Raw genomic sequence first — 26,069 nt, forward strand, 5'->3', positions numbered from 1 at the left:
GATAATCAACTAGTATAGAGGGTAAACTCATCAACAGTCTAACTATATCATATGATAAGTTAAACAAACAAAACAAAGGGCTTGAATATTCATGTAGAAGGTGGAGGAATAGAAATAGGAAGTGTTCCATTGCCACTCAGCGCGGCCAGAACAGCTGCAGCCCTGGCGCCTGATGGTAAACAAGATCCCAAAATTTCCATCAAGAGGTAATCATTCTGGACTGATAGGAGGAAATCTTCTAATGATACTCGACCGTCCATGTCTCGGTCCAAAAGACCTAACGCCATTTCACTCAGATCTCTCGGACCCTCGTCCGGGTCGTCTTCATTGTTTCCCATAACTGCTGCGGTCGGGCCACCTAATACGTTCGTTCAGCGCAAGTTTCTGTCATGTTTCTTTAGGAAATTCTGAACAATCCCATATATTTTCGACTACTTGTTTACCTGAGGGTTTGTCTTCATCGACTAAATCCAAATCAATTTCTTTATCTGCCTCTTCTGTCTGTCCACGCGTGATTTGCCTATGACTTCGTGCAGTTCTTGGTGAGTCGGCTGGAGTCTGCTCATTACCTCCTCTCTGACCGAAAGGCATCGCTTTAGCTATAGCGGGGCGTAGACTGGATTTCAATAGCTGAAACAAATCTCCTTTTGACAAGTATCCGTCACCGTCAATGTCGTAGACCTTAAAAAATAGAGAATGGGCAATGGAGCTTAGTGAGTTTTCTGTGGCAATATTAGTACTTGGAAACAGTATGTTGTTTGCTCTGTGACATTTCCTTTTAAAAATATCCAAAGTCCCGTCAGCCATTCGTTGCAAGTCAGATATCCGTCGGAGTCGTGGTCAAAGGTACGAAATATGCGGTCCATTAATGAATCGTCGTTCATGTCAAACGTTGAATGCCTGTACACAAATTATTGATCATCCACTGATAATGCTTACAAACAGAATATACGAGAAGGCGTCTTACAAAATATCACGAAACTGAGTCCTGTCCAGTCGGCCTGAATCTGTTATCAAGATAAAAACAGGAAACTAAATTTGTTTTAAGAAAGTAAAATAAAGAAAGCAAGACCAAAGGAAACAAGCTGTCACCTATCACCTCGTTTATTAAATAGCTGTATACCTGTTATTTTAAGAAATATCCGTCCTAAAGCTTGAGCTTCGGCTGGATTGAAACGACCTATGAACTTCGGTACCGCTTTCGCTTTTTTTCGTGCACTCTTCATTATGCAAGACTCCTTACTGCTAAATTCGATAGCAACCTATGAATATACATTAGAAAAGTCTCCATGGTAACGTCAACAAGAGGTAACGTTTTGAAATCCTATTGTTACAACGAATTTCACAAATTTTGTGATTTATTCTTGCATTCATGTATTCGATAGGAAGACCGAATAGGATATCCTGTTCCATTATTTAGCGTATTCGTGATATTATAAATTACATGGCGTCCCGCTTGTGCTACCTGCGCTTCGTAACAAATACGATAGGTGTCGGGCTTTTCATTATTCGTGCGCCCTACAGCGGGATTCACGCACGTCAAAACTTGCCTCCTTTATCACCTTTTGAGTTTCGGCAAATCATTGCTTGTCACTCTCTACGAATCGCCAAGTTATTGTGGGACTTGGCGTCAAAGGTCTGATCGTGCTTCAATTTATCAGCATTCAGGTGAATATACCTATATTACTTGGTGTCGAGCAGGCAATTTTTGGAACGCCATTGATCGTAGTATTGTGTAGCTTCAAAAGGCTTTCCAATTTGTACTGTGTATCTTAATGTTTTCGACATTCTACAGATACCAGAGCTAAAGATGACAAACCTAAAAACGGACATTTCCTTTTGGAATGGTCACCGTATGCCTCTGGTCGGACTAGGAACTTGGCAGGTATTTATATACGTATTTTTATTCAAGTATTCTGAATTGAATAGTAATTTTGATTACAATAGGCACCAGATGAGGAAGTTAAAGCAGCTGTTCAATGGGCTCTTGAAGCTGGTTATCGTCACATTGATACCGCCTTCAATTATCAAAATGAAGGAGCCATCGGCGAAGTGATTGATGAATGGATTAAATCTGGTAAAGTGAAACGTGAAGAGCTTTTTATAACCACAAAAGTAAGTTTGAAATTGAGCACAACAATGAAAATGAATTATTTATTAAAATTGTTTTCTTTGTTTTCCAGCTGCCGTTGATTGGAAACTCTCCCGACAAAGTAGAGAGATTTATAAAGCTTTCGCTTGAAAGTTTGAAAATAGATTATGTGGATCTGTACTTGATACATTTCCCCGTCGGATTTCTCCCTGGAAAAGACGACACGGATCTTTTCCCCGTGACGAAGAGGGCAAAGCTAAAATTGATATGGCAACCGATATTATTGCTTTGTGGAAGGTAAACATTTTTTTTAGTCTTGTAGTTGGTAATGCTCTTCAATCCATGTTATAATATTTGATAGGCAATGGAAGCTCAAGTGGATGCCGGCCGCGCAAAATCAATTGGCTTGTCTAACTTTAATAGTGAGCAAATCGAAAGAATAGTGCAAGCATCCCGGATCAAGCCCGCGAACTTACAAGTGGAACTGCATGCATATTTTCAGCAAAAGTTGTTACGAGCCGCTTGCGCAAATCACGACATTACAGTTTGCGCCTATGGCCCACTTGGGTCAAAAGGAAGGATTGAGTTGAACGCTAAACGTGGATTACCGTAAGTAGTAGCCTAATTACCACTTGCGTAGTAAAATGCGCATAAAACTGTTCCTCTTGTACTATTCTATTAGGCCACCTGCAATTCCAGGTGTACTTGAAGATCCGGTAGTCTTGGAAATCGCACGCAAACATTCAAAAACTCCTGCTCAAATTCTTCTCCGTCACTTAATACAAGAAAATGTCGTCGTTATACCAAAAAGTGTTACAAAAACTAGAATTCAAGAAAATTTTGGAGTAATTTAAACATTATTGCTTTAAAATTCGATACTTTGTCTAAAATCTCATTAAATTTACAGGTTTTCGATTTTATCTTATCGGATTCCGAAATTAGTATGCTGGATAGCTTGGATAAAAATGATAGAACATTCGATTTTAAATTTCTAGCCGAGTAAGTCGTAGTTCAAATTAATTTTGGTTGGTAAACTTTATTATGTTTAGTAATAATTGTATAATTTTTCGTTTCCTTTCCTCTGCAGGGCAACAGAAAGCCCGGAATTTCCATTTCATATTCCATTCTAAATTAAAGAAGCGCATTGAAAAGTCTAATGTTCCTTTAATTGTTGAAAGTTATGTAATGGAATACTGACTTTGCATAATCGCCAAAAACAGATAAAATATAGATAATTTCAATAGTTTATGTATTTTATTCTTCCAATTTGAAGACGTATTTCTAATTCAAATGACTGGAAATACGTAATAATTGCATCTCTTATTAATTGCAATAACATTTGTTGTTCCTCACCAATCGATTATTTAATCGATTTTTAAAGAGTCGTCTGCATCCGACTAGTCTTTTTAATTTCACGGGCGTGAGAGGGTTTGTTAAAACGTGGGAAGCGAGTAGTTGTTGTTTTTCGTGTTTAAAAATTGCACAAGATAAAAATGGATTCCGCTTTAAATGATAAGCGTTTCGCTAATATTGGTAAGGATCCTCGGTTTCGCCGGGTGCCTGCCTCGACAAGAAAAGTTGTTGTTGATAAACGGTTTAATGCCATGTTCAAAGATCGACAGTTTAAGTTGAAATACACAGTCGATAAACGTGGCAAACCAACAAACCTTACTAGTACTGAACAGTTAAAAGATTTCTATGAAATCGAATCTGAAGCTAGTGATGAAGAAAAAAATGAGGATGCTGATGAGGAAGATTTAAATAGTGATGTTGAAAAGGAAACTGAAATCAAGGATCATGTAGATCATGAAAAGGCAACAAAACCTGCAAAATCTATCCTGAAGAATAACACTAAAATTGTAAATGGATTCCACGTTATCTGATGTACAAGAAGATAAAGATGAACCCACACTAGAGTTAAATGATGCTGTCATGGCAAAATTACAAGATTTGAATGTTGATTATGCTAGAGGCGAAGGCCTCCTATTCTCTGATAGTTCTTCATCAGAAGAGGATTCTGAGGAAGAAGAAGACGATCAAGAAGTTATCCATGATTGGGGGGAGCTTGACAAAGATGCAGAAGAGACTGACACAGCCACTTTCCGGTTAGCAGTTTGCAATATGGATTGGGATCGAATTAGAGCAGTTGATCTAATGGTTGTTTTGCAATCATTTGCTCCTCAAGGTATGTCTTGGATTAAGGTATGATTGCATAGTTTGTAATAAATTCCCGATGTTATGCGTTTTTCAGGCGGTAGTGTGCGGAATGTTACCATTTTCCCATCTGAATATGGATTACAACGAATGAAAGAAGAAGAAGTATTAGGGCCAAAGGAACTAGTGGAAATGAAACAAGAAGCTGCAACAAGTACAGAAGATAAAGATGAAACTGATGAAGTAGATGACTATCACCGAGAAAAGCTAAGGCAGTATCAAATCAACCGACTGAAGTACTATTATGCCGTAGCAGAGTGTGATTCGGTCGAAACTGCCAACAAGATCTATGAAGAATGTGACGGACAAGAATTCGAGTCCAGTGCAGCAAGGTTAGAATATTCATTCAATACCTCTACCTGTTTTATAGCACATAAAAGACAAACCCTTTATGAGAGCTATTTCCAAATTTAGGCTAGATTTGCGTTTCATTCCTGACGATATGGTTTTCGATGAAAAACCCCATGATACATGTCATTCCATGCCAGACGTGTCACAGTATGAACCTCAGATTTTCATGACATCAGCATTGCAGCAAGCCGAGGTTCACCTCACATGGGACGAGACTGACCCCTCCAGAATGCAAACAATGCAAAAGCTTTTCAAGGTATCTTTGTCATTATTTTCTAAACTAAAGAGCAAATCTGTATTTTGTGTCTTTTTCTAGGGCAAGAACGGCAAACCAAAATTAGACGTAGATGATGAGAGAATCAAAAACTTTTTGGCAACTTCCTCCGAAGAAGAAGACGAAGATGATAATCCGATAAAAGCAAAAAGCATCGTTGACGATGAAGAAGCGGACGGGACAGAGTCTTGCATGGGCGAGAGTGAACGAATAACTAAATACCGTAATTTGTTGGCTACAATTGCTCAGTCGGAAGAAGCGGCAAAGAAAAGCAAAGGTGACGTAGAAATGGAAATCAGTTGGGGTGTTGGTCTTCAAGCCAAAGCTGAAGAAATGGTTAAAAAGAAGATGGCTGACAAGGCTCTAGAAACCCCCTGGGAACAGCAGTTAGCTAAACGTAGGGAGAAATTAAAGGCTAAACGACAAGAAAAAAAAAGATAGAAGTTGCGCCGCCCTCAGATGACGAAGAAGAATCTGATGACATACCCTCTGATATCGATATGAACGATCCCTACTTCAAGGAAGAATTTGAAAAAGAAGACTTCCGTAAAAAGAAGCCTGACTCGAAGAGCAAAAAGGTAGAAGAGACGTCTGATTCTGCGGACGAGGCAACTAAAGCCGCTGAACTCGAATTACTTTTGATGGATGATAATGACGGCAAGCGACATTTTAACCTTAAGTCCATTATGAAAGACGAAAAACGATCCGGCAAAAAGGGTTCAAAGAAAACGGATGAAGCCGAAAAACCCAAAAGTGACGACTTTAAGGTAGTCTTTCGATTAATGATAGTTTTCGAATTCATAATTTAACATTGTTGCTTTTTGAAAATCAGATCCAGGTCGACGATCCTAGATTTGCAGCACTGTTTACTTCACATCATTTCAATTTGGATCCTTCCGACTCCAATTTTAAGAAAACGGAAGCCATGGAAACTATTCTGCTTGAAAAGCAAAAACGGAGAAAGAGTGAACCTAATGCTGAAGTGACAAGTCATCCAGTATGTTGCCACACTGTTTCTGTATCCTGTAATATTGACTTCATGGTTTAACTTTCCATTACAGGAACAAGGAGAAGCGAAGAAACCCAAGGTGGACTCGGAATTATCTCGGCTGGTACGCTCTGTCAAAGTAAAAACATCAATGCAGAAGAACCAGAAAATATTTCAATCTGCACGACACTGAAAAAGTAACTGGCAATATACTACATTCTCGTCATCCGGATAGTGTATTCACTTGCACATAAAAAATTATAAACAACTGCCCCAGTTTGAAGGACGATTATTCAAAGATGATGTTGGGCTTATTCTGGAGAAAAAGAAACTTAAAAAAAAAATTCTAGTAATGATACCATAAAGGAAGAAAGCATACTATTTAAAAAAATCCAGTCAGCCCATGTGTTCGTTTACCAAAGTGAAGCACGAACGCGGCACAAGAAAAACTCAACAAAAAATTGCCACTTACTTTCCAAGAAATGTGGATACAAAGATACAAGGCTGCAATTCAACACGGGGCAATGAAAAATACCACCTTTTATGTACAAACACGCAAAACAATTTTGTGAAAGTCGCTCAGCATCTGTGCTGTATTGTTTTCAAAGAAGATGATTTCTGGTGCTTAACAGCCGAATTTTGGTGGAAAGAAACAACAGGCGCGCGGACAAAAGCTACCGTCAAAACAAGACTGGCAGATTTTAAAGAATTAAGAATAATAGCATGAGAAAGTAATAGGGAGTAAACAACCAAGACTAGCGATGAAAATTCCCAGCGAAGGGAAGGAAGAGAGAAAATAGGACAATTCTGTTTAAAAAACAACAACAAAAAACGACAGAAATGATGGGGAAGATTGAACCGGGATAGATAGAATAACTAAACCCTTGATGAGAACAAAGTCAAGTTAGGCAAGGTTTCCCATTTGACGAGAATCTACCTCACACTGCAACATTCTTTACCGAAGCCACAGTTTCAAACGTAAAGCGTCCACGCCATTTAAATAGTACCGAAATAGTCTCTTGTCTCGAACAAAGCCCAGATTTTCATAAAGACGCAGCGCTGGTTCGTTAGTTATTTCTGTTTCCAGAACAACTTCATCGGCTCCGTCAGCAACCATAGCAGCAATAGCCTTCATAACTAGATTGGATCCTGATAAAGAGTGAATGATTTTAGGAAATGGTATTATTTTTTATGGAACAATTTTTTCTCTTCTTGTTCAGATCATTCACGTACCAATCTTTTCTTGTCGGTACTTCTCATCTACGGCTAGCATAGCGATGTAGCCCCGGCGAACAACTTTTTTATGGACATCCAATTTGCAAACAATGGCTCCAACACATTTTCTCCATACATTGCCTGTCTCAACATGTTTCATTATTGCTTAGAAACTTGAATAAAAACTAATTTCCTTCTAAAGGATAATCATCTTGGATTACTCACCAGGTAACACAACATTGGCCAATTATGTATGAAATAACGGTATGTGTATATCGAATAAGGCTCGGACAAATCCTTCTGAATAAGCCTCATAATGTCAGGCATTTGAAGCTCAGACTGATATTGTACATAAGTCACATTTCTAACCAATGGGCTGGTTAAAGGGTCTTGTGCAAGTTGTTCCCCACTTTTCTCACATGGGAGAGCACTAGAACCACTCCCGATTGTCAATCGGTTCAAACAGGCACCAATCACTTCTGCTGATGAACTTGATTCCAAATTGGTACACTCCTGTGGACTAGATGTGTGGATATTGGAACAAGAACTTTCACTAGAATCAGACAAGTGAGTCCCATTGCATCCATTCAAAAGAACACTTTCATCTCCAACCATTTGTTTGTCATTTAAAATGTGACCATTTAACTTGTGATTTTTGCTTGTTGAATCTGTAGCTTCATTGTTTAAATTGATTTTGGACACAAGGCCTGGGTCTTGAAGTTTGGTGGTTATTAAACGGCTTATTTGGTTTCTTCTTCGGGGCCATTTTTTCACCAGTTCAGGCACACATTATCTTAAAACCAGGCCGAGTTAGGCATAAAAAATCATGATTGCACGACGAATTTCACCTTATCTTATTCTTGCAGTATTTGACTTCCTACTAGTTGTTCTACTTCCAAATAATTAAGGCATCTGGGAAACAAGGAAAAGCAATATTGGGTAAAATCAAACAATCTAGATTTTCAGACATTGAGTAGGACCAAAAGCACAAAAGCAGAAGGACCTTCAGTAATCAGCACCTCAAGCCCGGCAGGACAGGGTTGTTAAAAAAAAATTTTTTCGCAAAAAATTTATCTTTGAAACTCTGATGTTGGTACATAATTAATATTATGCTAAAAAAATTTTAGTTCTTTACAAGTAAAAATAACTATTTGTTGGCTTTACATTTGAATTCTCTGCCTGACAACGTTCTATTGCCATGGTTACTTAGTTATTGGTAGCGGTCTAAATGAAATTGCAGTCGGCATAAGAATTTTCGTGTATGTTGTTCCACGAATCAACGGTGGTTGATTGATACGCGCAAGATTGCGTGATTTAACATTCGAAAATGACGAATTCTAGAATACTGGTTTTAAACGAGAAACCCGTGAATTTTACACTCTTTTGTGTTAGATGGATCCCGAGCAGTGCTCGACTAGTTGTTTTAGGCTCCCATCCAAGGGGAACAGGAGTGTGGCAAATATATAACCTTTGCAAAGGTGTACCTGAGCTTATTACCGAAGTATTATGATAAAATTCTCATTATTTCTCTTGTTATTCTATACAACAAAAGGATTATCTATACTAGGTTGAAAAACCTTTTGCCTTGAAATGTGGAACCTTTGCAGCATCGTCATTTGAAAACAGGTTAATGGCCACCGGGGATTTTAATGGGAATCTGAATCTTTGGTGAGTTTACATTGATCAAAAGTTTTAATACATCTTCCAGTTACATGACGTTTATGTTTGTTTTTATTCTAGGGATTTGGAGAAACCAAATACGGCAGTTTACTCTGCCATTGCACACAGTTCAATTATCAATGATATTGATGGAATTGGTGGAATAAATATTGGAAAAGGAGCACCTGAATTAGCTACCTGCAGCAGAGATGGATGTGTAAAGGTTTGGGATGCGCGCCAAAAAGATCGTCCAGTTGCTATACTTGAACCAGAGGAAGGTCAGTCGCGGCATGATTGTTGGACTGTAGCTTTTGGTAATGGTAGATTGTATGGACATTTAAAGTTCAACATTAACAGTTGATATGTTTCCAAAGGGGGTGCTTATAATGCTTCAGAAAGGCTTTTGGCTGCTGGATTTGATAATGGTGATCTAAAAATCTTTGACCTGAAGACAATGAAAATTCAGTGGGAAACCAATGTCGGAAATGGCGTAGGATATACTAGAACTTTTATTTCTTATTTGTGCTCAAGCCTGAATTTTCTTTCAAATAGATATGTAGCGTAGAATTTGACCGCAAAGACATCGAACAGAACAAGTTGAATGTCTGTACTTTGGATTCTCGGATTTTTGCCTTTGATTTGACCACCAGGCATCCTACTAAAGGCTACGCTTTTGCTCGACAAAAAGTAATTAAGTTCACACATCTTTGAGAAATATAAATTCTTACCAGTTGCGATTTTTAGGCGCATAAATCTACAGTTTGGAGTGGTAACCATTTGCCTCAAAACCGCGATGTCTTTATGACGTCTGGTGGGAATGGATCACTTTGTTTGTGGCAATAGTAATCAATCTATCCAAAGAAAGTAAAGGCAAAATTTTATGAATATTTTTTCTTCGTTTAGTGAATATCCGTCAAAAAGGAGCGCTAAGGCATCTGATGGTGCCCTTGAGGGTATTTCTGGTAACCTGAAGCTGGTTCAAGAAGTTGGAGTAGCTGAGCAACCTATAACGTCTTTTAGTTGGAATGCCGATAAACTGGGTTTGGCAGCCAGCACAAGCTTCGATCAGACTTTACGAATCCTTGCAGTCACTAAACTTAACTGCCTTTGATTTGCTCAAAGCCCTAATTCACAATTTGCAGTTGTATGGAATTCATTCATTCTGGAATTCAGGTGTATGAAATGTCTTGTCATTTATAGATAATCTCTGATCATTTTGAAACATTTTGTGAAACAAACCTAACAAGTGGTCATGGCACATTGGTCCATATGGTTTTCATCCTGTTTGTAACTGTGAAGCTGTAGAAGTCATTTATTGATCAGGTTTCATGATGTTTCTTCTTATTATGTTTTTCTTTATATTTATGAGTTTAAAACGGGCAGGCCATTTTCTGCCAAAAATGATTTGCAATAAAACTAAGAAAACATCGCTTTTTTTAAATAAAATCCTATGAAGAAGAAAAAGATGTCGTACGGACTCCAACCTTTTATTCTTCACATAGCTTCTTCTAATTCCTATCCGTCTCAGAATCTCTTTTTCTTTTTCCGTACTAATCAGCCATTCAATTTGCGGTCATGTTATTAAGTGTGTGACGTTAGTAAGGATTCGCCAATTATTGTGTTATTCGCCAAAATATTACAGCTGCTTTCTGCTTTGAGACCGGATTAAATTGAGTCCGCTTCGCATAGAGCTTCTTCGCGCGCTGATGCCATAAAGACTCGTCATAACGATTCCGAAATGGTTTTCGTCAGTTGCGCCTTCACGGCCGTGTAGTAGAACCTAATAAAGGTAATTGCATTAAGGTATTGCTTGAGTTAAGTCGTCGTCTTGCGAAAATCTCTTAAACTCGCCTTTTAAGAGGAGTTCAGCTGATGACTTGTTGACTATTCCTTAAATATACATGCACACTTGTTGGAAATAATGGGTGCATTTGTTTTTCGTCGAACAAATTAAACGTTGTTAATGTGTAGCTGGTTGGGTTGTTGTTGCTCTCCCTTGTAAAACTACCCTTTTTCGCGCAATTGTTAATCTAATTCTTTTGGGGACTTTCGATGTCGCCCAAAAACAAGCGGAAGGCCATTCGAGGTCTCATGCCATTTCCTGAAATTGAACATTCAGAAAATGTGGTATGCGTTCGCAAATTGTTAAGATCTATTCAGAGTTGGCACCATAAAGTATGACTGTAGGAAAGGGTAGGTAGGTTTCTAAAAGTGAAGAACAGCTCTGGCGTCTTTGGTAAGAGGAAAAGGTACTGCAAAGAGAAGCATCACATAACGGTTTTAAGAATGGACTCTTTCGTTTGCTTTGCCCAATGAATCTGTGCTTGGAACTGTCAGGTGGCGTTTAGCAGTGGCACCCAATCTTTATTCTTAAACCCAGAGCTGTTCTTCACTTTTCAGGGGTATTGATTGATGATACTTGTTGGTTAAACCATGAAGAATACCAATAAATGAATAAGTGGAGGGTTATTATTTAAGTATAAAACTGTAATTCCCCATGGCATTTTCATTCACGCATGCGCGACAGTTCGTGAGCAGACGAACAATTGAAATAGCCTTGCGCAGTCTAGCAGTCTAGCTGCATCCAGCCAGATACTACATACTACTAGGTGTACTAGTAGGACCCGAAACAAAAGTTTTGACAAGTACGTACTGTCATATTTCGGTAGCAGGTTTTCACTAAATACCAAGTAAGTAACGGGTTTAATCGTGTTGAATGTATGATTTTTCGATTCAAGTCTATTTATGTGCCAGAAATGAACGATCTAATTTCAATAATTTCACAATCTATTTATGTGAAATTGTACTTTTAGCACTTTTAAAGTACCGCAGAACTTTTATTAAAAGCAAAAATTTTAGGAACGAATAATTTTTTTTCGTTTTCTCGCCTAAGTCCAGTATTTCTCTGAAACGCAAAAATTGTAAAAAACATTTATTTTTAAAATTTTTTGTTTATGAAAATCTTGCTTTAAATTTTACAGGAATCGATAGTTCTTACCAACTGCTATTCATTTCAAGTTAAATAATTCATTTTGGATTATTAGTTTGTCCAATAATTCACTTTTTAATTTTTGACGATTTCATGGGGGAGGGGAAAACCACAGAAAGTGGCAAACTTTGGGCACCCCGTTCGGGCATTGTTTTTGCTCGTTTCATGTTTTAAAACCAATAATTAGATTCCTCGTAAGACAAGGAATGTTTTGGTGTGTACAAAAAGGCAAAATTTTGCCGTCTTGTATAATATATATCCAAAAAACGCAACAACTAATCACAACCGGGGGCCATTTTCTCGCGGCGATTCGAATTTTATTTTCATGGAAGTGTTTATATATGTTTCATGATTCGTTTACTATAGAACTGATTCTTGATATATAAAATAATAAAAATTAGTTCCTTGTCGTCAGATTGTGTAAGTTTTTTTTTCTGGTGTTTTTTCTTCTATTAAAAGTTTTTTCTTTTTAACGATTGGTTTCCCTGACATTTTGCCTACTAGAAAGACGACGAAATCTAAGAGAGTTGTCGCAGTTCCCCACCAGACGACACTAGCGGTATAGGAGAACCGCGAGAGGGAAAAAGGCGCACGATTATGCGATACATCGCACTTGTGCAGTCAGACATGGGTTGTTGTCTTTTTGTCACTATGGGTGCATTATAGCGAAGTCGGTAAGTAGTACAAGCATTCTTGTCCTGAACAACCAATGGTAGTATAGCAATAATTTGTTTTAACCTAGAACAGCCAATCTGACCTGTAGAATTGGAAACATTTTGTCATCATCCTGGGACTTGAATTGTCAGCATTTGGCAAAGAATGGGAAAACTGTGTGTATTGGTAAGAATGGAAAGAAAGCATGTTTGATATTTCAACCATGATTATATCTGTTATTTGTTGAACGTTGGACTACTATTTTTAGCCCACACTTGTATTTGGAGTTCTGTGAAGCACAATGTTATTACAGGAAGTTTTTGCTAATTCATTCAACCCTTTCTGTACCTACTACCAGTTGGAGCATTGGGCCGCAGCCCACATCCAGCATCAAAATGTTTTGGGAGTGGAGCATTTAAGTTAAACTAAGGGGTTTCACCTAGAACAGCCAATCTGACCTGTAGAATTGGAAACATTTTGTTATCATCCTGGGACTTGAATTGTCAGCATTTGGCAAAGAATGGGAAAGCTGCATGTATTGGTAAGAATGGAAAGAAAGCATGTTTGATATTTCAACCATGATTATATCTGTTATTGGTTGAACATTGGACTACTATTTTTAGCCCACACTTGTATTTGGATTTCTTGGATGCTCAATTTTGCTACAGGAAGTTTTCGCTAATTCATTCAACCCTTTCTGTACCTACTTCCAGTTGGAGCATTGAGCTGCAGCCCACATCCAGCATCAAAATGTTGTGGGAGTGGAGTATTTAAGTTAAACTACCTTCTTGATGTGCTATTAGACTTCTTTGTTCCTCTCTGTTAAAGGCCAAATACCTTCACAGTAAATGAATGTGTCAAGCTTCTTTCTAAGGTTTTTAGAAAAAGAAAAAAAAAAATTTTGTTGTGTCGCATAGATTGAAACTTAACCCTTTTCCGCAGTATCCTGAAATACTCACAATATGAATTCCCTTTTGACAAGTTTTCTCTGGTCAAAGTACCATCATATACGATTGTTTTCTTGTTTTGAAGGTAAACTTGAACACAACAGGCAGTTAAGTTTATCAAAAGTCTTTCCTACCAGTGGCGTTTCAATTGTGAACAGTTTACAAAATATATCGATAGAATGATTTTCAAAAATTTGAATAACGTCGACAAAATTACTTAAGTGTCAGTACTTTGAGAATATTTGAATTAATCGCATTGGAAGTCTAGCGTGAACAGGAGAGTCTTTAATACTTCTGGTGCGTTAAAGGCTGTAAATGATAGGAATTTCTAGTTCAAATAGAAATTGTGGTTAAATAATTGTACATGTATATTGCCAAATGATGGCTTTAATTGTAATATCTCAAAAAGTAATTTTTTTTTTAATAATTGAAATAAAACATAAATAAAAAGTTATAAAAAAGAATTGATTTTGTATATTATCCCGCCTTCCACCCTCAATTCCACCACTTTTATACATTACATGTTTCAACTATACATACATACATACATACATAACTACAAACATACATACACATATACAATTAGTTAACCCGTTGGCTGCCACGCCATACAACCCGTAGGTTGTTTTTTCTACTCACTACGCATCGTTGTCTGAAGGATCCACGATTGATGGAACTTGTCCGAAGACAAGTCCGGGCTGACACAGTGATGGAAACCTTTACAGGGAATGCACACCCTCAGGTAACCATTACTGCATCGAACAAAGAGAAGTCCCTAATGGTGCATTGCCTAACCGCCTTGCGGCGGGCAAGGGCATTGCAACTGCTCCACCCCACAGGGCAGAGCAGCGCGCCCGGTCCCTACAGCTACAAAAAAAAAGGGGAGCAAATGGGTGGCAGCCAACGGGTTAACTAGCAACAACAAAACAAAACCAAACAATACCACAGAAAAAGTGTGACGATCCACGTTGCTCTGTACGCCCCCACCACAAGTTTTTTTAGTCCAAGAATCTTCCACGCTGCCATGTATCAGTCAAAGAAGACGTCACCTAAATAGCAAATACAATGAATAAGAACACTGATATAATTAGTTTTGAATGCGAATCAAATAAAACTTACGTGGTAAATTCTGTAGCGACGCATGACTGGATGATTTGTATTAGAACGGCGATTTTTGGTTCGAAACGATGATGAACAATTGGCAGCTCTAGGATAGAAATTTTTATACCAAAATGAGATTGCTAAATAATAGGTTAAATTAAAATACCACAATGAGGCGATGGCATTTAAGTCTATGCATGTTGCCCGGTTACGATGACGAAGACTGCACTGGTCGAAATGGGATCTGATGACGAAGTTTTAAAAAGATCTGTAATAGCAAATCATACCACATTAGTGTAATGGCAGAGAAATGCACTATTCAAAAAAAAACCTTGATTGGATGTTGAAGTCTACAGAAGTTGTTTGAGTAGTGAAGGTGTTAGGAGTGGATGCATTCAATACTGATGGTTGATTATTGGCTAAGTTGACAAGCCGAGAATACTGGCTGAATGGGATGATGTTAGTTGACGGACAGCAAAACATAGTAGATGAAAACATGAAGACTGCAATTAAAAGATGAGAAATATTATTAATTCAATGTTGCACAATCCTATTAGCAATAAACAACACAAATCAGATGGTGTACCATTCTAAGGAATTTTGGTCATAGTAGATCTTCAGCGTCAGAACCCACAGGCATTTGGCTTCATGGAAATGATCATTGTATAAATAATCATGCTATTCCATTTGATGGTAGGCTAAAATGAAATAGGAAGTTTTTCTGTGAGGTAAGGCATGCTCGAAAACAGAGACATGGATAGCTCACTATTCTCAGGGTCTGCAGTTCGATTAGCTGATAACCAAGGAAAGTCTGTTGGCTTCCATATGCAATAATTTTGAAGTGTTACACTTCCAATGCATACATAACAATAGAAATATATTATAGCAGATAAACTACCGTTGATTTTAAGACGAACAATTCTTTAAAACACAGCAAACTTAATAAACACTGCTAACACCGATTTAACTTGAACCATCCATGAACTAAATGCTTCCACGTAACTAGCATTGTCAATCCAGAGGAACGGCAGCGCCATCTAGTTTTCCTAACTGCACAAATGGGAAATAAAATAAGCCCGACTTTTTTTTTAAAACTCAACGGCTCCCGGTGTTTGCGAAGTTCCCGATACCCTTGGAGAAAAAATCATCACACAGACAATCAAAATTGAACGCTGATTTCGATTAAGTTAATAGATTTCTTGTTGAACCAGCCGTTTTTTAAACAAACGGCTGTTTTTAAATAAAGTGCTTTTAGAGCACTAACTTTGTTTTTTACGTTTATTAAAAAAACTACAAGTTCATTGGAAAAATAAACTGATTCCCGTGATTATCATTCAATTCTGAATCGAAATCATGCATTTTAAGCAAAATTTTAAATTTGGCCAAAAATGAAAAAGTGGGAAGGGTATAGCCTTACCACTTTCATCAAAATCTTCAAAATACGACATCTCTTGAAATTCGAAAAAATCACACGGCATTATTAAAATTGAGCGCTGATTTCGATCAAGCTATTGGTTTTCCCGTTAAACCAACTTTTTAAAAATTAAAATAAAAATAAGTGTTGTTAGCATACCAACTTTGTTTTGTGTTTTAATTAAACGGAAACATAAGTACAACGCTTTGTACAAAAAGTCAGGCTTAATTAGTGATTAAACTGACGATAGTTGGCATTGCAGAACCTCTTCAAAATTTCTCAATTGAATGGTTACAATTAGAGAAGAACAGTTGGTAGGCCTGCAAGAAGTCGGGCTTCATTACTGAGATATCTTTCGATAGGTGAAAGAAAAAAAGAATCTGACAAGTTAAATCACTGCTTGTAATTTTTCTCTATTTTGGTGGATATGTACGCTGGTATTTTGAAGGATTATTAATCTGAAATTTATGGTATGTTTATCAAATATTCATTACATCCACTGACATGCATGTTTTGTAAATATAACACTTGAGAAAGATTGCTTTTTAGTATGAACAGGGTTTCTGTTGCTGCCAGCTGTATGAGCTTCTGATCCAGTAAATAGTGAATTTGGGATGGTGATAAATCTACAAAGTGAAAAACAATCAAGAATACAAAGGATGAATGATATGATTCTTCAAACTTTACCTTGAGGGTTTCTTATTGCTGAAGCAACCAATCAAACCTTCCATCAGGAACTGCTACCTTATTTGAACACCAGACCAAAAGTTTAATGCAACAGTAACCAATAGTTTTGTTCATAATCACTAAAAGAACACTTATTTTCATTCAGATCAATGGTGAAAAGTTGTGCTGCACTTTTTGTTAGCAGATTGCAAAAGGTAGACTTGCCTGTGCAAATTTGAAAGGTGTGATCATATGTCATGATTATTTGAAGATGCCACTTACTTACCAACAGTTGGCAGTCCAACAATATTCAGACTTGTACCAACACATCCAATAAGACGTTTAGATTCTCGAGTAACTTTTCATTAAGGGGACATTTTAATCTTCCTTAAAAAAAAAAAAAAAAAAAAAAAAAAAGTAGGGGAAAAAACTAGTTACAAAATATGCATGTCTCAAACCATTGTCAGACATATGATAAACTGAAGAAAAAAAAAGTGACTTACTAGCCATTCCTTCTGCCAACAGCTTATTCTTTCTGTTCAACGATTTTGATTATCAAGACAAGATTATTTCACTACATCTAGGAACATCTAATACGGCACACAATTTCAACATGCATTGGAAAACAAGTCATAAAATTTAGAATAAGGTTAACTAAAACCAAGCCAGCACAGGTGATGTGGCCTAAAGACTACAAAAGGGTAACTACTTTGAAGTTGAAATACCTACTAGGTGTCCAAATAATTGAACCAAGAGTTTTAGTCTTTTTTCACTTTGTTAATTTGAAGAAAGGGCCGACTTTTCCTGGTTTTGTCAGTAACTTTCGTTCAAGGCAAGGATCTGGTCACACGGTTCTGAAACATCATGGCACAATGAAAATCCAACGAATTCTCTGACGCACACAAGCATATGAACAATCGAAGATGCTTATCGCAATATATTTTAATAAAATAAGGGAAATAGATTGTTTACTTACTTCATCGGCAGAGACGAAAACGTTAACATCTTTTGTCCTAATTCTTCAACCAGTTGATAAGAAGGTTAATCCCTATCGATTAAGTAAAGGGCAGCGATATTCGATCCTCACCTGTATAAATTCTTTCCCTTTCCAATCAGCACACATAAAATTCATAAATAGGTTTCATCAATTTGTGAAGCAGAAGCCCCAATAAGAAATAAAAAAAAAAAAAAAAAAAAAAAAAAAAAAAAAAAAAAAAAAATAATAAAAAAATTTTTTAAAAAAACAATTTCATACCTTTGATTTAGTCAAACTCATCAATTTGTGAAGCAGTATTCCCATTGAGAGTTGACTATCCAAATGATAAAAAACAGTTGCAAAGATCAACAATAGCTTTCATTATCCATTCCTTACAACCTTATGTTGTACCACAACCAATTTTTAACAAACTGAAGTGTAATCCAGGGACATGCCAGGTGCAGCATGTATTGTTAGCATGCTAAAATGTAGTCAAAGAAATTTGGAATGAAAAGGAAAACTGATGGAAATATTTTGCGTTGCTTATCAAGCAATGTTTAAGATTGAATAAATAGTGGTGTAGTAAATGGGAATTTTTATCATCTGGAATAAATTCAAATTACTTAAATAGGCCTTTAGCTTTCAAACTATGATGGTATGTTCTTAGACTTTTAAATTATTGAAATTAGAGGAAACAACAACTTACCTCTGCCATCCTTACTCATCACATGCTTGGGCTAAAGTTAAGCTGAAACGCATCATATGTAAAATCCTATTTTAAACAGAATAGATTTGGTTCCGAAAGGAGTGATAAGGAATAATAGTAGTCCTTAAAAAAAAAATGCATACCCGAATTGTTAAAAAACCTGAAATGTTAACATCTAAAAAAAACTACCAGATAGCGAAGTGGAGCAGAACAATGGTAATACATATAGCTACCACTCATAAAAGAAATGAAAAATTTGACAACTGTTGTTAATTGGGAATCATCATTGTCAATTTAGTTTTCGGCTTACCCGCCCCAATCAATTGTTGCTTGACACAGCTGTTCATTAATGATAAAATATCACCTGGTTTTCCAAAAAGATTAATATTGATTCACGAAGCAGGAAAAATTATGTAAAATTAATTTATAATAGATTGGTTCACAGCTGTATCACCTTATCTAACTACTTTCTTATCCAACTCAATAATGCTCTTGAAGGAAAAATATAGATTTTGTTCATCTTCATGGCTGTCCCGTCTGCAACATGCTAACATCCTAGAAAATAAACACAGTTCAGTTCCAAAAAAATGCTTTGCATGACAGATAACTTCATTTATATACAAAGTAAATTTTCTTCAAACTGAGCTAGTCACTTTTGTTACTTTAACAGAATAAATGTAACAGCAAAAACTACCATTCAACTCTTCAAATAATAATAGAAAAAGCTCAATTGGCTTTTTGCAGATCACAGCCAACATTCTTTATTCATTGAAATGAAAATTAATGCTTGCATAACTGCTACATCTGAAAATAAAAATTTAAAAAAACTGATTAGTGGAATATTTTCATTGACGTAGTAATAAGCTATCGTAACAATAATTTTTCGAACCGCATGAAGTTGCAAAACGGAGAAGCAGAAAATTTAGGTATGTCTATTTCACCCAACTCATTCACAAAAAATAATAGATCTCTGATGGCCAGATGACATTGGATATTTGAATATGCCCATCATGCAGGGAATGAAGGAAAGTTCCAGAATTCTAAGAGAAACGGCTTGTGTTACTAACTTCCCGATCCATGCTTGCAAGTTGCAACTGGCAAGCCTTCAAATTGTTATTTGGTTAACTTCCGGAAGACCAAAACATTGCCAGATTTAATTTCTCGAAAATAGCTAAAGTCATCTAGTGAGTAAAAATTAAAACTTTTAAAAAGAGTCATCTAACGAGTAAAATTTAAGCAAACAGCCATCAACCGACATTTAACAAATCAAAAAAAATTTGCTAAGTTTATTTTAACGCATTTAGTTACCTTTATTGTTAAACGTTGTAGTTTGCTTGTTGATGTTGCAAAAAGGCATCACTATAACGCCAAAAAGTAAGGTTTTTAATGTAACTACTTGCATAAATAAAAACAAGCAAACAAGAAAGCTTATTGAAGAAACAAATAGGCAATCGCAAACTTGAGCTATGTTTGCCAAGCATGAATAGTCTATCTAATTAAAATCATGTGACACAGTAACATCGCCCACTACTACAATTTCGTGCACTGAAATACTGTAACATTTGACGATTTTTTGCAATGCCAATTTGCCAGTAAACTGTTGAATCTTCGCGGATGGATATTCAATGCTCTGCCGTGAATAACAAGATAACAAATCCCGAAGACCCAAGTACTTTCCGTTTTCACGTTGACGCCTTTGGCGGTCGTTGATCGATAAATCTTCTTTGAGCAATATTGGGCTATTGCAATGTTCACGTTGCCTGTCGGAATGCACCAAATCAATTGTAAAGGAACCACTTTTCTTGGTCGCAAATTTTTCCGTTTAGATCACACAAATACAACGACTGAACTACTTCCATTTACTAGAATGTCGTTTGCTATCTGCGGCAGGCATGCTTTTAGCAAACGTCCTTCATGTACGGCTAGATGTGGTTTAGTGCTCACCAGGAGACGGACAATCCAAAGCAGTCACAGCTTGCAATGTCGTATATAGCCAACTTGCGTGAATATCGTCCGATAACATAAGCACTAGAAGCAACATCCCTGATGAGAAAGCGTGAAACAATGGGACAGTTGCCGTAGTCAATAGTTGTTGTCTAAACCTCAGTCGCTGATTAGACAACGTCAGAAGCTTTCTTTAAAAAATCCTTAAGTTTTTATTCTTTTTCCTCGTGCTAAAAGTGTTCTGAACAAACGAATATACACCTCATCGCATGACTTCAAATATCTATTCGAAAATGATGAATATTAAACCTCAATATCGATTTTAGAAACGAATTAAATCTTTGTTTTTAACACGAAAATCACGCACATCTGATGGCTGAACGCGTGCCAAGTTCGCACGACATTTCACGCAATCACGACACAATCGCGTCAACAACCTTCCGACTATTATGCAAGTGTTAGATCTCTGTTTATACACGCAGCCCTTCCTGTCACGAAGTAAATCAGCAAACAATATAACCTTATGCGCGTGCCATATCGTAAACAAACCCATACGTAAGCATGCACCCAATCTTGACCAGAAAAAAGAAAAAGCCGTACGATGCCATAGACACGGCAAGAAGCATAGCGACTGTCTCTCTTCAAAGATTGGACTGAATGACTTTGGAATAAGTTTTAGCGAAAAACTTCTCACTCTCGTCTGTTATGTGCTTTTTTTTTCAAGATCCTTTCAACGTCCTCTCACCAAAGCTCCTTAAATATGATTCACTTACGTGTTGTCTTATATACGCACATCAGTACATGTGCGAAAAAGTATATGTTTTTTAAATCTTACAGATTCAGTGGATGGGCTTCTGTTAGCATACTATCGTTATGTTCGTGTGTATAGTATTCATACCTGTTTCCTTTTTTTTTCGATTTCAGGATTCACGGATTTTTTTTAAATTCTCAGTCACACACGCAATGCGTCTGACTCTGTCACATACGTCCGTGTATATACTCGACGTGATTGTTATTGTCTGTATGTATACCCATCACGTTGGCTGGAAAATGTTGAATCTTGGATTTGAATTTTCATTAGAATTCACATCGGCGTTACGTCAAACGATTGATCATTTGAGTGAACAAGGAAAATAAGAAAGAGTTTATTCTTTTTCACGAATTACTTTAACAGAGGTATAAATACGTTTGGCTTTTATCAATTCAACCAAAAACGAGCCACAAAAGAAAGGCGTAAAATCTGGCCAGGAGTTATCGATCAGCTTAAATTTTGCCATTGGCGTCATCGTATTCGATCGAATTATTTTATTTTTTTAAAGGTGGGCGGATCATCAAAACTCCCCTGCATACCTGGATTGTGAACGACATACGCTTTCTTAGATTTTCTATACTATACGTACGTCAATGACGGTGTGACGAGATCCTTGAGTATATACGTAATAAGAAAAAATTGCTTTTAAAAGTTCTTCTATTGATGGGGTATACCAATATGTAATAGCAAAGCTGGTGAACTTGTTTATTGGTTTCAACGAGCGGCTTCAGCATATATACAGAGAAGGAAGACTAAGTAGATGACAAAGAGGAACGGAAAGAATTAGATTAGTTTTCTTTCCCTCTGTCTGCTTCATTTTTTTTCTTCTTACGTCTTTTCTTTTTTATTTGCGATTCCTAAGAGATTCTACAGAGGTTATTACGACACAGGACTTAATCATGGCTCGTGCGGTCTTGGATTTCGCCTCTCTTTCCCTACCCAAGAGGTTAGACTTTATAGAAAATTGCGTCAATGTTGTAGGATAGACTTAAACAAAAGAGAGAGAGAAAAGCAAACATCGTCATCAACATTATTTCTCTGCCGTCTATACATGAGCACCGGTGCTATACTAAAGCTTCAGTCGTGCTGCATTATAAACATTCCATCTTATATACATCCTGGCGCCGTCAACTCGATGATCGACCTGCTCGTTTCCAACAATAAACTTTTCCTCAGCACACGCCGTCTGGCGGGGCTATATACTAGATAACTCTCTATAGCGTTTATCACCGTCGATAAAAAAAAATAAATAAATAAATAAAGTATAACGATGGCCGCGCAAAAAGTTGAAGATGGCCCTTCTTCGCAGCCATCGACAAAAAGTAGAGAAACAGCAGTTGCTTATGGTCTCCGTATGTTGCACGTACTTAATCATATGATGGGTCTATACGATTTTCTTTGAGCAAAATTACGTTGGATGGTTCGTGTCCGCTCGATTTGCCCGCGTTAGTTTCCCCGTGAACGCCCTGGACTGTATACTACGCGAATAGAGCCGTATACGTATATATACTAGCCAATAGACGAATTCAATATGGCTGGGCCTATTTTTTTGGCTACTGACCATGTCAGATAGGGTAAAAAATAAAAAATAAAAATAAAATAAAAATAAATACGATCTCATGGATTACCTAAACGAGAAAGGAAGACCGGAGATTGTATACGTGATAGGAGCGGATATGATGTGACGGTCAGAAAGAAAAAGAAAAAAAAAACGATAAAAGGTGAATCAGAATTGCGAAGATTTCTGAATTTGTCTTGTAAATGTGCGGATGTTGACGAAGAAACTTGTGGTCTGCATTTGTCGGCTTAGCCGAGCGTGACGATGACAAATTGAATTTGAAAATGTCGTTCTCCTATTTATATATTTGGACATGTCTCTCTCTCTCGTCTATTGATTTGCAGAGCTGATACTGAAAGGACGCGTCTTACGCAGTTTATTCAACTGTCAGCTCCTGCTGCATAAATCACTTGGTTATATTTTATTGCGGTTTGAAATCAAATAACGTCGTAAACGTTGATTTCGCAATTGTCGACCGGTTTTCTGTACATTTCCAACGCAATTCAGCTCGTTACCTATTTGATTAAGCGTAACGTTGGTACAGTCAATCAAATGTCTCTCTTCTGTATAGTACGCAGTAGACTATATTTATATAAGGAAAAAAAGAAAAATTGCTTCATCCGAATCCAACTTCCTCCATTTACCCTTTTTTTATTTTCTTTTCTGACGTTGGTCTAACCAAGGAAAAACCTTAATGACGCAGAAAAGGGTAAGATGAACGTCGTTCGTTTTCTTATTTCCATTTTTTACGTCCGAATTTTTTTTCCCCTTTTAACTCAATGGAGGCAGTTTAATGCATACGAGCATGCTAGTTTCAAAGGGAACAACCCAAGGGTGGATGTATCGATTATTCACCGAGTTTATTTTCTTTTGTTTTGTTCTTTTTTTCTGTTGCCCACTCTACACTTTTCTTTTGTATCGCATTTCCATCTTTGTGAAGTTTTGTGACATATTTTTTTCGCCCTCTTCTTTATGTGTCCCCGCCTCCCGTTTCTGCATATTGATTTAGATCTGGCACTGTCTCAACACCGCGTCCCGTTATATCAGTGTCTGATTTTTTTTCTTTTTCCGCCGTAATGCGCTCCCTTTTTCTTGTGGATCTTTCAGCAACGACACGACGAGTACGATCTAGTAAAACACACACCAAAAAAATGAACTGATTGAAGAAACTAAAAAAGAGGCAAATGAATAAAAGCGAGGCTGCCGCGATGACGCCCTTTTATTATGCATGCGGATGTGCTAAACTCTTTTAAGCCGATTGTTTCCCCTCCCCCTTTTTTCTTTCTTCTTGTACACGCCAAGATACATCAAGGATTGCCTCATCTCATTTTGTATAGCCTGCAACTGTCTTATTTCCCATTGTCTTGTCGTTTTCAAATATAACCAACAGCAGACGGCTTTCGGTATATACAATATACGCACGGCCATATAACACGCTCGTTTTTAAAACAAAACACACACACACACACACACAGAAAGCTAAATAACCTTTTTTTTTTTTTCATGTTCCTCTTTATATTGGGCACTTGTACACGAACTAGAGCCCTTGCGGCGTCCGGAAATCGTGAGCCATTCAGACGGCCATCTCTTTTCAATCTGACGAGATAGATTCTCGATCAGATGCCATACAAACTAGTCTTATACTAAACACACACACACACACAAATTCCTTTTCTTTTTTTACTGGTCCAAGTTAAGAGATATCCATATAACACTGGCCCATTTTTATGTCTTCAGTTTTTTTTCGCAGAGGGAGCCCGTGAGTGCGTCGGAATGCGTAATCGGGAATGCGATTTTGTTCGTTTATACGTGTGCCAGTATGTGATGTCGTATAACAACGCTGCGAATGAAAAAAAAACTTGAATTTGTGTGCATTGCAACAACAAAGACACATCTTCTATGGTGATGTATTCAAAGTGCGGTTTTCTTTCATTTTTCAACGAGCACAGAGAATCGGAAACCGTGGCAATCGAAACGGAGCGTGAAACGATCAGCACGGCTTTCTATTCGATACACTCGTGATATTTTCTTTCCCTATACGATCCAGGGCCCTTTCCACAAATGTATTGGACTCCCCTCTTTCTTTTTTTACCAACTATCTAATGGTGCAAAGCATTTTTATAAATAATTAAATTAAAACCCCAGCGCCGTGAAATCACGACGTTGATTTGTCGTTTGGACGCGCGGCTCGCACGGCCGAAAATGATTAAAATTTTAAACGTAATTGAATTAGAGAAAACGGGGACAATTATACACACAGCACAAGAGGGATATATAGTAATTACTGTTGGTATATATACAGCTCTGCCTTGTATGTTAAATTAAGAATTTTCATTATAAATGGCGAGAAATTCCTGCGTCGCTTCGCTTTGACGTTCACTTGCCTCGTCAAGATTCGTTTAATGCTATACATTAGCCCTTGCCTTTTTACGTACATGTGCTTAATTGCTAACACGTTTCAATTCTCACCAAACGACTATATATATAAATACAAGACATCATAAAACAATCGACTTATCGATCAATTTATATTAAAAAGGTCAAAATAAAAGGAAACTTACATTTGATTGGTGTATCATCACAGCAGCACTGCACAAATTGAACCAAACACTAAAGAGAAATACGACGAACGCCTTTGAAAAAATCAAAGGATTTTCACGTTGTTCCTTCTCCTCAGTTTTACGATGATCACAAGAAATAACTGGAGGCATTTGCTAAACTTAATTAGTTAAGGATTTGCCTGTCGGCGGTGGGCGGCTGTTTGTTTACTTGCCAAACTTTCTCGAGCTCATTTGCATACATGCTCTGTTACACACTGTCTACATGTTATGCACCGTGTAAGTCTCACTAGTTTACACAGTCACGGGTCAAACGATCCTCGTATTTGCTTCTGTTCGCAGACGACTAGACTAGGCTACTTCATTTCTGTAGACTATACGCCTCTAAGGGCCACTATATTACGTAATAACTGAATTCGTCTGCTACTCTTTCCCTTCGTAATTGCTTCCAGGAAAAAGAAAAATGTAAACATCACGCTAATGATCTGCCTTAAGGAGTTCATCATTACCTTGGGGTATATCGCAAGAAACAAACAAAGTCATTAATCACATGAATTGAAAGCCACTCCGCATGCATTTTCTCAGATCCATCGGCTTTGTCGTATCTTTACTGTTCCATCACCACATCGATATTGGGTTACAAACTTGTCTCTTTTATACAGAAACGTCATTTTCGCTTTTTTTAAAACCAGTTTTTTGTTTTTGTTTTTGTTTTGTTTTTTAAAGAAATAATTTCCATAACAGAATCGTTGCGTTGCGCCATATTTTTCACGGCGGTTGGCCGTATATACAAATAAATCGACATGGTTTCACATACAAGTCAGCAGAAAATCCCTGCGGGAACCGCGTTACACCCACAAAAGAGACGTTGGATCGTGATGCGTGTATGTGGACCATCTTTGCGTGTAAGCAACAAATTATAGATGCAACACAACGCGGGGAAGGGTCGATG

The 26,069-nt window shown here is 37.3% G+C and overlaps 4 protein-coding genes and 4 long non-coding RNA genes across 37 annotated transcripts; 4 read left to right on the forward strand and 4 right to left on the reverse strand.

Moving 5' to 3' along the window:
• Positions 1 to 89: 89 nt before the first annotated feature.
• On the reverse strand, positions 90 to 1,259 carry LOC116926716 (EF-hand calcium-binding domain-containing protein 1). Its single transcript, XM_032933661.2, has 5 exons — positions 1,124 to 1,259; positions 968 to 1,007; positions 741 to 900; positions 444 to 681; positions 90 to 358 (listed from the first exon to the last, which is right to left on the reverse strand). Exons 1-5 carry the CDS (start codon positions 1,224 to 1,226, stop codon positions 90 to 92), a joined length of 810 nt encoding a protein of 269 aa, XP_032789552.1. The 5' UTR covers positions 1,227 to 1,259.
• LOC116926736 (ESF1 homolog) lies at positions 1,167 to 6,145 on the forward strand. The gene is given in 17 exon segments (XM_032933678.2): positions 1,167 to 1,308; positions 1,386 to 1,668; positions 1,796 to 1,885; positions 1,948 to 2,115; positions 2,184 to 2,319; positions 2,322 to 2,389; positions 2,454 to 2,701; positions 2,775 to 2,937; positions 3,000 to 3,095; positions 3,580 to 3,969; positions 3,971 to 4,277; positions 4,344 to 4,638; positions 4,721 to 4,913; positions 4,974 to 5,355; positions 5,358 to 5,698; positions 5,764 to 5,928; positions 5,993 to 6,145. Coding segments are annotated over 15 exon segments (3,147 nt in total). The 5' UTR covers positions 1,167 to 1,308; positions 1,386 to 1,668; positions 1,796 to 1,810; the 3' UTR covers positions 6,113 to 6,145.
• On the reverse strand, positions 6,137 to 8,150 carry LOC116926703 (N-alpha-acetyltransferase 30). Its single transcript, XM_032933642.2, is given in 5 exon segments — positions 6,137 to 7,068; positions 7,153 to 7,260; positions 7,263 to 7,275; positions 7,360 to 7,848; positions 7,850 to 8,150. Coding segments are annotated over 5 exon segments (855 nt in total). The 5' UTR covers positions 7,901 to 8,150; the 3' UTR covers positions 6,137 to 6,874.
• Positions 8,151 to 8,342: 192 nt separating this feature from the next.
• LOC116926687 (dynein axonemal assembly factor 10) lies at positions 8,343 to 10,222 on the forward strand. The gene is made up of 7 exons (XM_032933625.2): positions 8,343 to 8,635; positions 8,702 to 8,802; positions 8,875 to 9,107; positions 9,168 to 9,283; positions 9,346 to 9,480; positions 9,538 to 9,635; positions 9,697 to 10,222. Exons 1-7 carry the CDS (start codon positions 8,462 to 8,464, stop codon positions 9,902 to 9,904), a joined length of 1,065 nt encoding a protein of 354 aa, XP_032789516.1. The 5' UTR covers positions 8,343 to 8,461; the 3' UTR covers positions 9,905 to 10,222.
• Positions 10,223 to 11,356: 1,134 nt separating this feature from the next.
• Positions 11,357 to 13,582, forward strand: LOC116926743. 2 transcript variants are annotated; one of them, XR_006646043.1, is made up of 5 exons: positions 11,357 to 11,483; positions 12,287 to 12,456; positions 12,525 to 12,622; positions 12,795 to 12,977; positions 13,060 to 13,582. It is a non-coding gene; the product is annotated as an uncharacterized LOC116926743 (long non-coding RNA). The 2 variants fall into 2 exon arrangements; XR_004396269.2 differs by having other exon boundaries at positions 11,359 to 11,483; positions 12,530 to 12,622.
• Positions 13,583 to 13,839: 257 nt separating this feature from the next.
• On the reverse strand, positions 13,840 to 15,536 carry LOC116926761. Of its 7 annotated transcripts, none has more exons than XR_004396285.2 (7): positions 15,383 to 15,536; positions 15,251 to 15,302; positions 15,071 to 15,182; positions 14,816 to 14,987; positions 14,651 to 14,752; positions 14,503 to 14,590; positions 13,840 to 14,432 (listed from the first exon to the last, which is right to left on the reverse strand). It is a non-coding gene; the product is annotated as an uncharacterized LOC116926761 (long non-coding RNA). The 7 variants fall into 7 exon arrangements; XR_004396307.2 differs by having other exon boundaries at positions 15,251 to 15,295; positions 15,383 to 15,485; XR_004396278.2 differs by having other exon boundaries at positions 15,071 to 15,302.
• A 691-nt stretch (positions 15,537 to 16,227) lies between these two features.
• LOC123471512 lies at positions 16,228 to 16,567 on the forward strand. Its single transcript, XR_006646082.1, has 2 exons — positions 16,228 to 16,368; positions 16,448 to 16,567. It is a non-coding gene; the product is annotated as an uncharacterized LOC123471512 (long non-coding RNA).
• Positions 16,358 to 25,468, reverse strand: LOC116916339. 23 transcript variants are annotated; one of them, XR_006646064.1, is made up of 13 exons: positions 25,121 to 25,468; positions 19,136 to 23,687; positions 18,868 to 19,050; positions 18,701 to 18,801; positions 18,557 to 18,610; positions 18,436 to 18,475; positions 18,247 to 18,369; positions 17,820 to 18,021; positions 17,541 to 17,651; positions 17,068 to 17,418; positions 16,851 to 16,951; positions 16,586 to 16,789; positions 16,358 to 16,524 (listed from the first exon to the last, which is right to left on the reverse strand). It is a non-coding gene; the product is annotated as an uncharacterized LOC116916339 (long non-coding RNA). The 23 variants fall into 23 exon arrangements; XR_006646066.1 differs by having other exon boundaries at positions 18,247 to 18,312; positions 18,390 to 18,475; XR_006646071.1 differs by lacking the exon at positions 18,436 to 18,475 and having other exon boundaries at positions 18,247 to 18,312.
• Between the last annotated feature and the right edge of the window lie 601 nt (positions 25,469 to 26,069).

Source organism: Daphnia magna, linkage group LG1 (assembly GCF_020631705.1).
Source record: "Daphnia magna isolate NIES linkage group LG1, ASM2063170v1.1, whole genome shotgun sequence".
NCBI classification, from domain to species: Eukaryota; Metazoa; Arthropoda; class Branchiopoda; order Diplostraca; family Daphniidae; genus Daphnia; species Daphnia magna.